The sequence below is a fragment of the Dreissena polymorpha genome, chromosome 15 (genome assembly GCF_020536995.1).
Source record: "Dreissena polymorpha isolate Duluth1 chromosome 15, UMN_Dpol_1.0, whole genome shotgun sequence".
Classification (NCBI taxonomy): Eukaryota; Metazoa; Mollusca; class Bivalvia; order Myida; family Dreissenidae; genus Dreissena; species Dreissena polymorpha.
Window position 1 is genome coordinate 56,170,521 of NC_068369.1, and position 18,898 is coordinate 56,189,418.

Consider the following 18,898-nt stretch of genomic DNA (forward strand, 5'->3'; position numbering starts at 1 on the left):
AAAAACATTTTCATATACCATTCATTAACGAATTTTAACATATGGTGAATCTTTTCGTTCGATTTGAGTCTTTTTGTTGCAAAATAATAACACCGCTCATTATAGATAATTACATTGTTTTCACAATTCCTAATCATAGTGCAACAAATAAGATACGTAAGTCAATGTCTCCAATTACGATAAAACATATGGAAACAAAACTAGTCTACGTTTCAACAGGTGCCAATTAACAGAGGAATGTTCGTATTATGTCTTACTGTGCATCTTATAGTAAAACATGACGGTTTTATGCGAAATAACTAAATTCCTGTCTCTTGTTTGACCTTTTTTTCAATTGCAAAGCATTCGTCTCGAAAACTGCCGGTGGAAACAAATCGCTTACCCAGTGGGATAAACTACATGAGTGTTAACAAAATGATAATGCTGTAAAATTCGTAGTATTCGTTGTTTAGTACAACATGGGATTTATATAGACTCATGATGTTTCGCTTCTTATCACGTGTGTTTCAGATTTGCCTGCACGTATATAGGTCGGTATGCGGCGTATGTATTCATGCAGCTTCTTAATACATACTAACATACATCTAAAGAAAAATAATCATATTATAAATACTTGAACTTGTTGAAAATAGGACGTATAACCAAGAAATTATCATTGAATGCTCTGTGTAAAACGGTAAAGCAAAACCAAAACTTTCATCAAACCAGTTTGTTTTACGTGGATGATTTATCGCATATTTGTCTGTTAAAATCAACCGTCTTTTTGAAAGCCATAAGGGTTTTTTATTTTCGCACCATAGATACAATTCCTATGGTGACAATGAATACAAAAACAAGTTTACACATAATGCGAGGTCATTGTTTCACCAAATTAATTATAGAGTCAAACATTTCTTTCCTTCTATGTACTTAAAATATGTAAAAATCGATAAGACAAATGATCGCATCTTCTATGAATGCCCTTTAAGTCTGAATGTTTTTTTTTCAGCTGTATGTTTGGTTTACCGAAGTACAGTACGTGCTAAAATGCGTTAAATATCTGCACACGTGATACTTCGAATGTTGTCGGATTTGTAATTGCAGCCAATTTGATGTTCTGGCCGAAGCTGCATGATTTTCGCCTATGAATACATAATGTGGATGAATAAACTATTATTTGATGTTTAATTCATAAGCTTTCCTGTTTCGTGTGAAACATCGTATCAAATGAAAACGAAATACGTTTTATATAAATGCGAGTACCTGTTAGAAATTGCACGTTTTTTTGTAAAATAAACTTACAGTGCGATTTTCCCTATCAAATGTTTACATAACTTTGCAGTGTGAAAAGAGGAAATCAATTCCAATAACCAAGCATGCATAAAGCTGATAGAAATAAGAGTTATTAAGAATGAAGTAGACATTAAAGCCGCTCTCAAGAGCTCTCTTGGATAACATTTGTAGAAATTGTAATTTAGATCAGTCCGTTTTACGACCATCCTCTGAGGTGGTAATCACGTGACAAACAAGATGGCGACATCTCTCTTGTTTGTCACTTTATTACCCTCTCTGATCGTGCCTATGCATGAAGGCAGACATAAGCTAGCCGCCTTTTAGACCTTTGTCTTGTACCTTTATAGAAACTGTAAAATTAATCATACTGTGGACTAGGGCTATAAATACACCTTCCAGCGCGCTTAGTGTTACGTTTGAAAAAGTATATATATATAAAAAACACTATTATCCAATATAATTAACTGTATGACATTAATTGTACAACATTCCTCAAGTGAAAGATTTGTCAAAGATTTTATTTGTGTAAATATCAAGGGGATTTTCGATTATAACTGTTCAACGTAAAGAATTGACAACCAAACATGGTGTAGTTTTTCTAATGACTAAATTATAATGTGAACCAGTGATGTACCTTCGTAATTACAAATTAGAACGATAGTGAATTAATGTTAAATTCAAAGTATTTCAATACAATAAATACGCAATTGTTCATAAAGTAACACCAATGAGTTATTGTTCAGTAAAACTGGACGTTTACATGGTAGGAAAAATGTATGTGACTTCTATTCTTTCATTACCGGTTTTAAAGTGGCCTTTTCACAGATTTTGGCATATTTTGAAGTTTGTCATTAAATGCATTATATTGATAAATGTAAACATTGGATCTTAAAAGCTCCAGTAAAAAATCAAGAATAAAATTTAAAAAAAGGAAAAATAAATGTAGCTGGTACCAGTGATCCCAGGAGTCCTGGAGCTAGTCTGAAGTAAAACCGCATCAGCCCTCTCGGCTATTCCGCCGGGTATACACCATATAAGTATTTTATACATTATATAAGCAATCTTCGTAGTTTCGTAAATTTAAACGACAACGACAGAACTCTCTAAATTATTCAATCGTTTCGCGTTGCAACGCTTTATAATTTTTAAGTTTTCAAATCGTCAAAAGATACATATAATGGCTATATTGGACTATGGTAAATGTTCAGTAATACTGTTTCCTAACAAATATCATAACTAAAACGAAAATTTGCGAATCTGAAACAACTTTTTTCAATTTTGTCAATTTACCAAACCGTGAAAAGATCCCTTTAATGAGTTTAAAGGTTTATTAAGAAAAGTAATTTTCTATAACTAAATATGAAATGTAATACATTTTAATTTAAGTTTGAACATGATATGAATATGAATATATGTATGAGACTGAAATACATTATAAACGCTAATATGCACAAAGTCGACATTCTGCTGCACCAGCAGACGATATTATTTTTATAATACATTACATATTATAGTGTAGCTCAAGATTTGTATACACAGAGCAAGTATGATATAGGTTAAAATCTCAAGGTAAAGAGAAGTGTTAAGCCTGTTCTGGCAAGTATGAAATAAATTGAAACCCTTGTGAGAAATGAATAGCCTGTTGCCTTTTTTGCCGATCAGTGCATTCCTCATTTTGGAGTCTTTTTTGTTATCAGTATTAAAACAGAAATGAATAGAGTGCGACATGGTAGATTCACAGTTCACACATCTTACTAAGGACAGATGCAGTGTTAGTGGAAGTTAACCTGGTGTGTTCGAGTAACCTCCCCACTCTGGATCAGCAGACGATTTATTTCATAAATCAATATCCTATCTTACGGAGGAATCCGAGATAGCCGATGTATCACGATTGTAACCTCCCTATTGATAGCATTTGCCAATCCAATCTTGCAATCATAATCATCGTTAATGTGTATCTAATAGTGTCGCTAGAAGGTGCAGTTATCCGAACTCGGTAAGAGCCACGCCCCTTGGCCGGTTAGAATACTCCGTATTATGGGAACACCCATGGCGGACGCGCGGGAGGTTAGTCGGAGTCGGTTTGGCGGACGGCGTTCAGGAGAACGATTACCGCTCAATAATTTAAAAGGGTATACATCGGAGTATCATCAAACTGTGTAATAATGATTATGGACATTTTTTTCAGGAGACAATTATTAGTTTCCATCGTTATTCTTCCCACCCTTCATATATCAGTATATGTTGATGAGGGAGATACAGATTTGTTCATAGTGGCACACCTTCATACGGTCCAATCTTATCGATTTTTCATAATTGTCTACATGTTGTACTATTACTTATTGGCGAATGGAACATATGCAGCATATGTTTAAGTTCATTACATATCAGAGAATAACTAAAACATGCATATAAATAGTACTTTATTTTAACCTTTTTGCTACTTTCAAATAATTTTGAACAACATATGCAAGTTTAAAACAATTAAACATGCAAAGCACAGTTTTGCTACGTTGATAAGTTAATTGTTTGTTAATACTATAGTAAAAGTGTTATTACAAAGAATTGTCGTTCGCCGCTCAGTTGACAATGTGCTATAAGTATCCAACAAAATTCAACGCCAGCTTATGTAATGTATTAAGATATTTTCGATAAGTATTGAACAGTCCATGTTGCAAACCTGTTTGTAATAACGCGGCATATTTTAATTGACAATTAAAGAAGCGAGCGAACAATACATTCGTAAAATCTCATATTTCTTTATTTCGCGTTTTTCTTCAATCGCATCTTTTTGGGTTAAATATATAGGCAGATCGGACGGGTTTGGCCACCTTTTACGTGTTCTCCCGTATTTTCGATATATCGCAATTCGTCTGAGTTAGTATGCCAACTACAACACGCTAACAGATAAAGTCGATCGCAGTCAACGTTTTGAAAGATATAAGATATAGAGTATTAACAATCTTTAGAATGCAAAAGTGAACGGATTCAAAACGTCGAAATACGTCCTTAATTACTAAAAAAGCGCATGAATAATGTGGTCTATTCCATGATACTTAGCACTCTTAAAATGCACCAATGGGGCACTCTGGATATATTAAATGTATCTCTATCGCCCACTCAGGCGAATATTTCTGTTACATAAAAGTAAATTGCGATAGACTATATGTATTTCAAATTGGAATTGGAAGATTTAGTTTTAATTGACTGACTTTTTCGATCAACTTTTGTAAAAAAAAAAAGATTGACTTTTTCCATAAACTGTTGAAATAAATCTTTAAAATACAAACAATACCCATGGGTATATGTATTCGTTAGTTGAAACATGTAGGTGTATCACGTGTTTCATTTCATAAGAAGAGTTTAAAATATAAAATATGTGATGATATTAAACTTATTTGAATTTGCATCTTCCAGTTTTGAATAACTGAATTTTACTCATTTTTTTTTTAAATAAAAGCGCAAAGCAATCTATTTTTTTTTAATCAATATTGTCCTTCAATGAACTGAAGTTAAAAAATCATGTTATTGCTATTGCTTCATTATACTCTCTGAGCCTTTCTACACTATGATCTTGCACACTATCGATAGATAGAGAATAATAGGTCGGTGTTAGCCAAGGCTCGTGGTTCAGATTTTCTAAGCCTCGCAAAATAAACTTTGCTTTATTTGGCACCGACTTAGTATTCGATTTATCCCATCAATTTTCTTAGTCGTAAATTGTTTCTTTAAAAATAGAATAGGAAAATCGAAATACACGGAAAATCCCAAAGTTATTTAAAGTAACATTACTATTCAAAATCAACGAAAATTTCGTACAATTGTTCGTAAAATAAACTTAACCAATTAAAAATCAGTGTTCCTTATGACAATTGCCGAAATTTCAACGTCAGATGTGGTCTGGTTAAATAGATGTTTGTAGATACAAAATGCTCGTTTTTATTATTGTTTTGCATATCTATTCATACGACACATGAACACTTAAATGGTGTTCGTGTGTCGTATGAATAGATATATTCGCGGGAATTAATTGTGGCCACAAATAACTAAAAACGAGCATTTTGTATCTATGAAAATCTATGTAATCATACCACATCTAGCGTTGAAATTTTGGCTATTGCTATAAGGAACACTGATTGTTAAGGTGTTAACTTTATTTTCGAAATACTTAACGAAATTTTCGTTGATTTTGAGCGTTATAGAGACTTTAAGCAAACATTGTTTTATTATTGTAATCGTGCCGAGCCTAATACATTACAAAAAGATCAGTAACTAACCTTTTTTCTGTTTATCATACCTGTACGTCCCCGATTTTAAGAAATAATGGAAAAAAACACACTAAAAAACTGCAGCTTTAGCGTAAAATAACATGCATTGTGTCGTATGACGTGTTAATAATGACGTCACGAGTGCGCGCACTTAATATTTGTAAATAATGTTTTTTGCTTTTTGAGTTGCATTATGTGTTAAAAATATATTACATCATGGTATCAAGTTCTTTGTTTTGTTGAATCTGATTCGATTTTACTAAAAATGATTACTTTATAGTTGATTCCGAGTAATATGACCATTCTCCGCCGCGCACGACAGCTATATTTCAGCACTGCCGAAATAGAGGAAAATTTATTCCACAGTGGTTTATTACGACAATGCACGTCTGATGATGGGATAAAACACGACCTTATACAGATTACTAGTATATTACAAAGCATTATAACACGCCTGTTGGAGAAGTATATAACATTTTATACCAAATTAATGATAAACACGTGGACATTTATACAAGGTGCAAGTGCAGGGATAAGAGGCAAGTTGTCAATATTTGACCTATGTTACATTCATTACTTATTAAGAACAAACGAACGTAATTCTTACATGATCAACTGTCTTGATCAATCACGGTTAATGACATTATTCCACAATGATAAAGGCCGTGCAAGAATGTGAATTGTAGAACATTGCCAGAACAGACATGTAAGAATGATGGAAATTCTTGGCATGTCTTATCATGCGACTATAATTAGGTTTATATACTCCTGGTAAATTTAATGTGTGAACTCATTTCGAATATTATGCATTTTTATCGGGCTACGATTTTGTTTTCGAAAGTTGGTTTCTGCAATGATTATAGCAATGCCTAAAATTCAGTGAAAGCTATGAACTGTTTTGGAAATTCATGGAGCAAATTCTCTCGCAATTATATACTACTCAAAATTTGCTAAGGATCACTTTTTATAGTATGTGTAATTTGAAGTTCACCCCTAGCTAGATGCAGCCAGCGTCACGCATCAATGATAAATCAATACATAAAAATAAAATAAAAAGCACTCATTCTAATATCAAAACCTGCAAAATAACAATTTAAATTAGATTAAATCCTTAGCAAATTTTGAGTAGTATATATTCTACCCGTTTACACTTGCAGTAACAAAGCAATCAGGCAGATACATTTGGTCGAATAATGTTGTGACGCACATTAATAGAAAACTATTATACATTTTCAACAAACAAAAACCCAGTTGACGTGAGTGTATAACGCTTCAGCCACCTTCCATGGGCTTTACCATACAATTCAAAATACCGACGCTTTCGGTCGACAAACCATTGTTTAAATAAATAGAAAGTGACTCAGTCATCTCCGACAAAAAGGGGAAAAAATAATTCAGTAAGAACACATATTTTGATAATGCATTGGTCTAATTACATTTCAATATTGTATTCAAAGCCACTGAAGCTCCGTTGTTTTGTTATCGATTCTTCCTAATTCTTATGTATAAATCGAGTCTTGGAAAAGAAAGGGCTTCAAGTTGGAACATATTTAAATACAATTATATTTAATGATTGTGAAGTGCAAACATGTATCGATGTGCACCATGCCTTTGTTCAAATGCACATGAAATAAAATAGTAAAAACACTATGCAATCTCAGTCGGAAACGTAAACCTTATACCATAAAACCAGACGTTGTAGTATCTGCATTAGCATTACTAGCCATGTTTATCGCAGTACCATCTTTATCGGTACGGCATTTTGTAGTAGTGGAAAATAACTTCCTTCACCCTCTCAACTTCACATAATGCCATCAGAAATGGTAGGTCTCAGTCGGAAACGTAAACCTTATACCATAAAACCAAACGTTGTAGTATCTGCATTAGCATTACTAGCCATGTTTATCGCAGTACCATCTTTATCGGTACGGCATTTTGTAGTAGTGGAAAATAACTTCCTTCACCCTCTCAACGTCACATAATGCCATCAGAAATGGTAGGTCCAGATATTTGCACGGATTGGAAGTCCACTCAACACACTCGTAGTGTACACCTTTGAAACAATTTGTCCCAGTGGAAACAATCGTGTTGCAGCCTGTAAGGTTTCACATGGCGACTGTTGGCGAAACAAAACGGTCTTTTGAAAGGCAATTTTGAAAAAACAATTAATGTAATCGCATTACTTGTTTACTTTGAAGATTAAAGAAATAAAATTGCCAATAGTCAATATCCCAAATGTATTTACTTAATAGGTTTTAGGACCTGTTACAGAATTGCCAACAATTGCCAACAATAATATAGATCGTTTTGCGGGGTTGCATTGAGTTATCATAAACAACATGCGTGTATTATATCGTTAAAAAAGAAACACGTATTAAATACTTGATTTGTGTCCAAAACAGGCCGTAGTATTTGAAATTATATTTGTTCTGTGTAAAATGGGTCAGCAGAAATTAACATTCATTCAATCCAGTGAGTCTCATCTGGCCGATTTTTCGTTTCTTTGTCTGTGTTCATCAACCGTCAAGACCGGTTTAGATTTTCTCACGGCAGACACAATTCCGACAGCAAGCAAGCCGGAATAACAAACAGTTTAAAAACACGTAACGCCTGGTGGTTTTCATATCTCAGGCGGTAGTCAATTTTGTGATGTTTCCCATATGGTCTGATTTGTACTTGCAGACAATAGGATGTTCCGGCCAGACAGACGTATGCATGACTAGCTATGTAATCGATTATTTTATATTGTTTCAGATACGTCTATTGTATGGAACATTGTACCTTTTTGAAAACGATAAAATCATTATATTACTGCACACAGTATATTATTAAATCAGTCATTAAATTTAGGTTATGTGCAATTTTTAGTACGTATAGAAACAAAACATGTTCTATTTACATTATAATGTCGAATTTTGACTGAACTCTCATATATAAACTAACCACATGATAATACAATAAATAGCGAAATTGAAACTCCAGCAAAATAATCAGGACATGAATTCACCACTAGTTGATTATTTGAGGAAAACGACCAACAATTCTTCATGTTTACCAATCAATAGCCATATTTGTAAAAAGCAAAATAAATATAATACAACGTCGTGTAAAAGCATTTCTTGACATGATCTTCAAATCCAACAGTGGTTTTTGACCGTTCACTAGTAGATATTACATTGTTAACAATACAACCGTATGAGCAAATGACCCAGGTGACCAGGTATTTATACGGAATAAATAATAATTAGAAATATATTTTTTTTTAAACATGCTAAATGTGTTTAATGTGTGTATATACACCATATACGCGGCTAGTATTTAGTATATCTTCTTGTATTCGTTTTTATTGCATTCAAATCACTGAATTGTACTACTGAGGTTCTTAATTTTTGTTAGCAAACGACAAGTAGAAAAGTATATGAGCGTTATTCACAATATTATAAATATTGGAATAGTGTTGTATGTCGAATGCGACAATTACAATTCCAATATTTTAATAATGGGTATAAGGCGTAATTTTTAATTCAAATGCATGGCTACGAGTACGGTACATTTCAAGCGGGTATGTTATTATATGATTTTTTATTATATTTTTATTGTGTTTAATAAGTGATTGTTTTGAATGAAGTGGTATACAGCTTCTGGTGTCGATGTATATGTTAATCGATTAACATTTAACTTTGCCATGTGTGACAACATTGAGTCAAAGTTAAACGTGCTTCAAAGCTCATGTGTTTTCAACGAATAAGAAAACTAAGAAAACTAGTTATCGTCAGAAACGTGTACGTGCTTATAAATACGTGTACAAAAAGTGGCCAGAAGTATACAGCGTTGGGAATGTTGATTTTAAAGAAATACTATACTGCAGTCTATAATAATACACATTGGGATAATCAGTAAAAACAATTTACATGAACGTTTTGCTCTTTCTCTATCTAAATCATACTGCGATGCATATACGCGAAAATGTTTTATAAGCTTTCTTTTTCAGCGCTTTTATTCGTGCTGTAGCTTGTTGATTAATATCAACTTTATATACATAATTAAGCGCTGTTTTGATTATGTTTTTGAATGTAAACCGGATGTGAATACCTGTAACGCAAGTGTTTTTTTCATAACGGAAGTGATAGATAGCTCTAAAGACCGCTTACCGATCATTTTCATATACTAGTATCTAATTCATGTTCACAAACGGAAATAGGAAGAACTGATGTTATCTTGTTCGTACAAGTTTCGGAATATTTTGTATTTATTTTATATATTTCGGTTCTAGATTGACTACGTGCACGAATAATTTACCATATCCAGACGGACCTGCAGTTGCAAGGCTGTTCTTCGTGACGTGTGCAGCACGCATTTGCCTCGAAACGTTACTTACTGGTACAGGTGTGTGATGAAAGTGGTAATTTATTTTTATGTGTATAGCATTCCCGACTTCACTATGGTGATTTGTGTTGTGCATTTGTTTGATGTGTGCTAATTAATACATAATTACGAGCTTCTATTATAATATCGATTGCAACTTTACAAATCACTGCGCTTTGTTGTCAACTACGTTATTGTACACGATAAAGACACAATGGGCATAAATTCTTTTGAAATAGATTATACGAGGATTAACTGGATATACGATAAACCCGCTTACACAATGCTGGAAAAAATGAAAGTTATGAAGTAAAAAGCATTTTCATATACCATCCATTTACCAATTTTAACATCTGTTGAATCTGTTCGTTCCATTTGAGTGCTTTAGTTGCAAAATAATAACACCGCTCATTATCAATAATTACATTTTTTCACCGTTCCTAATCATAGTGCAAAAAATAAGATACGTAAGTCAATGTCTCCAAATAGAACCTGCATTCTAATTCTCGTTTATATACATGCTTATGGAAAAAACTGTTCTACGTTTCAACAGGTGCCAATTAACAGAGGAATGTTCTTAGTATGTCTTACTGTGCATCTAATGGTAAAAGATGACAGTTGTATACGAAATAACTACATTTTACATCTAATTCCTGCCTCTTTTTTGCCCTTTACCGATTGCAAAGCATTCATCTCGAAAACTGCCAGTGGAAAAAATCGCTTTCCCAGTGGGTATAAACTACATGAATGTTAAAAAATTATAATGCTGTAAAATGCTTATTATTCTGTTTAAAGTACAAAAAGGGAGTTATATATACAACTCAAAATTTGCTAAGGATCACTTTTTATTTCACATTATCTTCAATTTAATTTAATTTTAATTGTTATTTTGCAGGTTTTTATATTAGAATGTGTGTTTTTGATTTTGTTTTTATGTATTTATTTATCATTGATGAGTGCCTCTTGCTGAATCTAGCTAGGGGTGAACTTCAAATTACACATACTAGTAATATATAAAGTGATCCTTAGCAAATTTTGAGTAGTATAGATTAATGACGTCTCGCTTCTTATGTTTAAGATTTGCCTGCACGTATATAGACAGATCTGTATGCGGCGCTTGTATTAATGCAGCTTCATACTAAAATACATATAAAATAAAATAAAACAAATTATAAATGCTTGAACTGTGTAGAAAAAAGGAAGTACAACCAAGACATTGTGTAATGATTTTTCTGTGTAAAATGGTAAAGCAAAACCATACTTTGGATGATTTTTCGCATATTTGTAGGTTGAAATCAACCGTCTTTTTGAACGCCAGCCGGGGTTTTTATTTTCGCACCACATATACTTTCCCTATGGTAACAATGAATACAAAAACAAGTAAACACTTAATGCGAGGTCATGTTTTTAAACCAAATTATAGAGTCAGACATCTCTTTCCTTCTATGCACTTAAGTTATGTAAAAATCGATAAGAAAATATAATTATGCATGTATCTTCTATGAATGCCCTTTAAGTCTGAAGTTTGGTTTCTCTGCTGTATGTCTGGTTTGCCGAAGTACAGAACGTGTTAAAATGCATTAGACAACTGTACATGCGATACTTCGAATGTGGTCGGAGTTGTAATTGCAGACGATGGGATTTTCTGGCCAAAGCTACATGATATTCGTCTATGAATACTTGATGTGGGTGGATAAACTATTAGTAGATGTTCAATACAGTAGTTTTCCTGTTTCGTGAGAAAAATTGCTTTTAATAAAAACAAAATACGTATTATATAACTTCGAAAAGGGTCTTTTAATGTGTATCATGTATTAAAGTTCGTTTGTAACAAAATTATTACCGGTTAAAAATTGAACTTATGTTGTAATATAAACTAACAGTCCGATTTTCCCTATCATATGTTTAGATAAAATTGCTGTGTGTTACAGTCCGATTTGCCCATTGATATGTTTACATAAATTTGCTGTGTGTTACAGTCCGATTTTCCCAATCACATGTTTACATAAATTTGCTGTGTGTTACAGTCCGATTTTCCCAAAGATATGCTTACATAAATTTGCTGTGTGTAACAGGCCGATCTTCCCATTGATATGTTAACATAAATTTGTTGTGTGTTAAGAGGAAATCAATTCCAATAACCAAGCATGCATACAGGTGATAGAAATTCGAGTTATAAGAATGAAGTAGACATATAAGCCGCTATCAAGAGCTAGTTTTAATAAAATATGTAGAAATAGTAATTTAAATCAGTCTATTTATACGACCATCCTCAGAGGTCACGTGGTAATCACGTGACAAACAAGATGTCGGCATCGATCTTGTTTGTCACGTGATAACCCTCTCTGAGCCTGTCTTTGCATGAAGACAGACATGCGCTAGCCGCCACTTTGTCCTTTGTCTTGTACCTTTAAAGAAACTGTAATAGTGATCACACTGTGGTCTGGGGCTAAAAATACAACTTCCATCACTCTAATTGTTACGTTTTATATTCAAATACAAAAAATATCTAGTTGTTAATAATAAACACAAATGAGTTATTGTTCAGTGAAACATGACAATTACATGGTAGGAACATGTATGTGACTAATATTATTTAATTTCAGGCTTTATACGTTTAAAGGCTTGTAACGAAAAGTTATCGTTATAACTCAACATGAAATGTAATACATTTTAATTGAAGTTTAAACATGTATATGAATATAAATATATGTATGAGACTGAAATACATTATAAACGCTAATATACACAAAGTCGACATTTTGCTGCACCAGCAGGCGAGATTATTTTTATAATACATTACATATTATAGTGTAGCTCGATAGTTGTATACACAGGACAAGCATGATATATGTTAATATCTTGATTTAAATAGAAGTGTGAAGCCTTCTCCTCTTAACTTTTCCCTGTTGCCATTTCGGACTAATTAACAGAAACTTGGATTACCTTTATAAGTTGTCAATGTTTGCAAAAAATAAAGGGTACATGAAAATTCGATTATTAGAAACCTTAATAACAGCCTGCCGTCGGTATTACTCCCTGAAAACCCTGTTTAAGTATGTACTGTGAATTACCTTGCAGACGCAAGCCTGCCTTCGGTATTACTCCCTTAAAAACCTGTTTAAGTATGAATAAGTACTCGCAATTACCTTGCAGAAGTAAGCTCGCCTTCGGTATTACTCCCTAAAAAAACTTTTTAAGTATGTATTCTCAATTACCTTGCAGAAGTAAGCCTGCGTTGATAAGTAGGCGATAACACGGCGTGCCCTTGTCCATTCCAGACGCATAGTCATCGGCATGGCATATCAGGAAGATGGGGTTTCAGATAATCCGAACGATCAGTGGGGCGGAAGGAATAAGATAATCTCTTTTCAGAACAATCACATTTAGATACTGACAACCGGAGTTATTCATGTTCCGATACACAAAAATTATCAGACTCTATAAAATAATATACATTTGCATTCTTTCAATTCACTAATTTTCTATACCATGAGAAATTAATTATCCAAAAGCAGGTACAAACGAGTGAAGATGATTACTTATTTCATTTTAACATACACTAACATGCTCTTTCGATAAGCACACGTGCACAATTTCCAGTAGTGTTAACTGTGTAAATATAGTACTTTTTTGCTTTAACAAAAAAAAGACTTAAGATCGGTCACTGTAGTTTTCCTGCTAAGATGTAAGGTAAATACCACTAGCATTTTACAGAATATTAATAGTCTATAAAAACTGACGCATACGCGTACATTTCTCCGCTAATCCATCAGATTGTACATCGTTACTTTCCCGTCGATGCATTGTTTTAATCACTCCATGAACATATCATATGCGACCGACTTAGACATCTATTAATACATTTGAGTTCAGAAAGAAGTCTGCTCGATCACTCTGTACACACGGAGAAAAATCTAATATACTATCATTCTTTCTGACAGCACTCGCATCAAGATTGAGTTAAATATACCACTGCTCACTGCTTAATTATAACAAGTCAAGACTCTTCAAAAATCCAGTTTCAACATCGACAAGTTGCAATACGTATGTACATACACTTAAGTCCTCGATCAACTTTATCTATAAGAACCCGTGAATATGAAATTGGGAATCCGTGGGTTGTTTTTGCAATCAGTTGGCGTACGGGACCAGAAGAGATCTGGTTAGTGTTTACATTTGAGGCGGGCTGACTTATACAGACTCAGATCCATACCAAATTTCCCAAACTAGGATCAAACGACTACAAATTACATCTAAACCGACACTGTGCGGTAGTCAAAGTGAATAAAGGTAACGATTTTTCCCAGCAGACATTAACCTTCCGCGGATTTAATTACACTGCGACTATAAATAATTTAGCAATGAATTTTCTAGCCAGGGTGCTGCACTTTGGATTGGCAACATGCAATTAATACATAACAATCGCACGCTGATCTCTCTTTTGAGAAGGCTCTAAAGTAATTCGATTGATTTTTATGAGAATCTGTTTGAGTGGTTCTCCCAAATAGTGGTGGTGGCGGTATCTAGGCGGTTTTCGTTGTTGCTGTTACTTGGGGCGCTGATTATGCTGTGGTAGTTAACGAGATTATATATACTTGAAAACAGATACAGCGAATATTTAAAGAAGATACGTAATTGTGCATATATCGCATAATATCGCATCTCTGACGGTTTAAGTACGGTTGTACCGGTAAAATATTAGCAAACAGCTTATTGTAATAATTTCTTAGTATACGTGCACAGAACTTGGAAAACTGTCAAACAAATGCTGACTTGGTCAGGTTTTAATAGCTTCGCGATATGGTGCGAAAAGTCATGGTCTTTATATCGTGACAATTTGTATTACTTTAATGAAGGGTTATTCGTCAATTACTAAGCACATTCGTAAAATAATATTTTTCTTTCGATCGCGTTTTTGTTAACGTGCATCATTGTAGGTTGAATAAAAAGGGAAATTAAACGGGAGCGGAAATCTTATGAGATGTATACCGACTTTTAGTTGAATCTCGATTAGTTCTATCGCGTTTCGACTGTATACTCCGGTAACCACACTTCTATTGTCCGTTAAGTAATTCCCCATTCACAAAGTGTTCATGAATAAACGTGTTATATCCGACATCATCGTTTACCGTGTCCTTTTTCATATTATAGTACGCCAGTATTGGCTTGTAGACTTGTTCATTGTCACAATTAATTGTACATTTATATATTACAGATCTTCAAAAATCCACTCGCGTCCACATATTTTTTTTTCATTTCATTACTTTTGACTTCAGTGATCTATGAAGTTTTGAAGTTTTCAGTGTATTATTGAAAGTGTTCTGAATATTTTTAAACCAATTACAAAAACATTGAACTTGAATTGTGAGCGAATTAAAAATTAATTTGAAGCGGTAAGCTGTATACTTATGATTATTGACAAAGAGAGGTAGAAAAGCATTGTAATCGAATGAATACCAATCTGTGGCAGTTGTGTCGGTTAATACAATGTCGATAGTAATGGTTGTATAGTAATAACATTTATTTAATCGAAAATCGATTTCACAAATACGGAATGGTAGATGGTACAACACTTAAATCGGTCGTATATGGTATTATTTTCGTTTAACAGTAATTTTACAGCATTATATCTCGGGCTATCTAATTTATAAAAAAAAACGTTTACTACGATTTTTTTTTAAGATAACATAATTAAAAAGTTTAATTTTGAGCTGTTGTTTGTATAATTAAACTAGTCACTTAACGAAAATCATTCTGCCACACCATTGCAACGTGACATACGAAAATTTTGAAAGATACGTTTGCTCAACTGTACGGCATATCCGGATAGTGCCATCTATAATCTTTTTGTAATCAAGGGCGATACACGACACACGAAGCGATACACGATATTGTGTGCAACACACGAAGCGACACACGATATTTTGCGCGATACATGAAGCGACGCGCGATAATGTACCACGAAATATCGCCCTTGTGTAGGTAGCCCAAAAGACGATATATCGTGGTAAATATCGCGTGTCGCTTCGTGTATCGCGCAATATATTGTGTGTCGCTGTGAGTATCGCGCAAAATATCGTGTCGCGTTCAAAGGGCGACACACGAAACACAAAGGGACACACGATATTTTGCGAGACACAAGAAGCGATACACGATATTTTATTATTCAAATATGATCCATATTATCCAAATCTCGTGTATCGCGGTCTAGTTTCAGATCGCGACACACGACACACGAAGCGATACTCGATATTTTGCGCGATACACGAAGCGACATGCGATATTTGTACTGTTCAAATATCGCTGTTATAATATCGCCAGTCGACTCTCGCGTTTTAAAAAAATCATGGGAGAAAAAGGGATATTGTTACGTCATCAAACATGTGCATCAAGCATGGACGCAGCCATATTGATAATAAATGGTTAAAAATTACTGTAACACCGTTAAAAAACGCGACAGTCGACTGGCGATATTATTACAGCGATAATTGAACAGTGCAAATATCTCGTGTATGTATCGCCTATATCGCCTTTTGGGCTACCTACACAAGGGCGATATTTCGTGGTACATTCTCGCGCGTCGCTTCGTGCATCGCGCAAAATATCATGTGTCGCTTCGTGTGTCGGTCAAAATATCGTTTATCGCTTCGTGTGTTGTGTGTCACCTCGATGAAAGAAGGGCGAGATTATAGATGGCACTATCCTGATTCCGTACGTTTTGACGATGGTTGTGTTTCGCTTTGAATTGAGTTTGTGTTGTTAACGCGATTTTGGTCGAGTGTCGACTTTACAACGATATTATCGATATATTGTCGAGTGTCGCTGTACATTGAAGTGCGTAGTATGTCGTGTTGAATGCCGTGTGCCGTGCTTGCGCGACTTAAGTCGACAGTTTCCCTATATTCGTTCGCTTTACGGTAATGTGTTACATGGCATGTCGTGGGCAAAGTTCTATGTGCGACGCACGATATTCCGTGCCATATTTACGTTTACGATAAACATCCGAAAATTATCAAGTACGCTCGACTATGGCCAACTTCTCTCAATATTTGATACACTGTTGCTTTTGTAAACTTATCGGGAAAACTTGACAATCACATTTTCAAATACCGTGTGTCTTGTTTAAAGTCGCGATACAATGTCTCTTGCGTCGACTTCACAGGCAACAGGTGACGTTAAACGTGGTAATACTCGGATTCCGTGCGATAAGATAAACAGATGCAATATCAACATGTGAACGTTTAATTTGCACCCGGGCGTTGGAATCACAGACGTAAATTATTTATTTTTCTAGTATTATAGGGGTATGTTATTTTTGGGGTATTTTTAAAGCATTTAAAAAACGGAAACTTTTTTAACGGTAAATGCAGCTCTGTCAAATGCATGAAAGCACCGATGAACACTCGTTTATAATGTATAAACTTGTTGTATCATATGTATAAAACAGAATGAGACAGCATTAAAAGTTTTAAACAATCTTAAAATAACAAGTAATATATATTATGTATGTTATTTATTACCGAAAAATCATAAAGCTGCCTTATTATAAAAACATATGTTTATCATTATTATCGCAATATACTTTGTTGTTTTTTAATTTAGTTTCTTGTAAGTGTGCACGATATTAATTTGTATTAATTATTTTAAATTAAGAAGTATATGAAAAATTAGCGTGTTCAGTTGAAACTTAAAATTACACGAAGGTATAAGCAATTTTCTACTAACCAGTGAAAACTATCATAATAATTGTGAGGTTAAACCATTTTTATTGAATGCTTAGCCGTTAATGCGAATGTTTTTGCGAAGATATCGCGGATCATCTCGGGAAAAATAAGTCCTAACACAAATATTGACGAGTTATGATAGCGTTTGTAACGCTCGATTTTTCAGTGTCGGCACGGGTACTACTTAAATGTACTTAAATGTACCCCGGGTACTCTTTAGTATACTTAAATGTACCCCGGATACGAAAAATATACTGAAACGAATCCGGGATTTCTAATTCTAAATTGGTCGTTGTCGTTTTTTTTTCAAATTAATAGTGTCCATAGTTGGGTAAAAATTCTGTAAAATGGCCTCTATATTATCGAAACTCCTACTCAAAAAAGCATGTCGAGACAGCTTTTGTTGAAAGAGAATGTTTTTTGTATTCCGTAGCGCGCTTGACGACATCGGATTTTGTGCATTAATAAAGCTCAGATACAGGCCGGGTACGTGTTAGCATATTTAAATATACTTAAGAGTAACCGGGTACATTTAGGGAGTACACGAGCCAACGCTAACCAATCGAGCGTTAGCAACAGTTTTAACAGTTTTATTGTAATTGTCCATGAGTATGCAGCACATAAATGTAATGTATATAACACACGAGTGGTCAAGTGATTAGTAAATTGTATAAAATAGATTACATTTTCATATACAAACAAACAATAAGCGAGAGGTCTCTCCTTGTTATCATGATACATCTACATAAAAGGGTAATGTACAATTAAATGTGTTCTAGTTGTCTAACGATAATCAAAATAGAGCTTAAACAAGTTTGTAAGTTTAAAGGCTTTGCTCACATGAAATGCAAGACTGTTACTGGTTCGAACATTTACCCATTTCATTAATATAACAAAATTAAAATTTTAGTTATTTCGAAGACCAACAAAGTAAAGAAAACGTATTTTGGTGACACTTATTAGAATTTTGAGCCCGTTTTGTATAATGATAAAATATGAAGCTTACATAGTTTCGTAAATGGCGTCTGACTATTCAGATAAATATCTCAATAAATATTGTAACAGTGTTACACCATTTGTTTTTACAACCAAATTTATCACGAGGCGCATGTGGTTATCCTAAGTTACCTTCTATCTACCATTGCATTTGCTAAAAAAAATCTATACCCGTCATTATTTTGTAATGATTTTAAAAAGTTAAAACCAATATTAGTTCACAATTTAAATAAAAAGAAAGTGAGTGCATGTTTTGAATAAATTATTTAT

General features: G+C 33.8%; 1 protein-coding gene across 1 annotated transcript in view; it reads right to left on the reverse strand.

The window, feature by feature from the left end:
- The window catches only part of LOC127860682 (protein quiver-like), an 84,591-nt gene extending 71,206 nt beyond the window's left edge, over positions 1-13,385 (reverse strand). Inside the window, exon 1 of the mRNA XM_052398916.1 lies at positions 13,124-13,385. Coding sequence (XP_052254876.1) covers positions 13,124-13,181 — 58 coding nt within the window. The 5' untranslated portion in view covers positions 13,182-13,385. The remainder of the gene's footprint in view (positions 1-13,123) is intronic.
- Between the last annotated feature and the right edge of the window lie 5,513 nt (positions 13,386-18,898).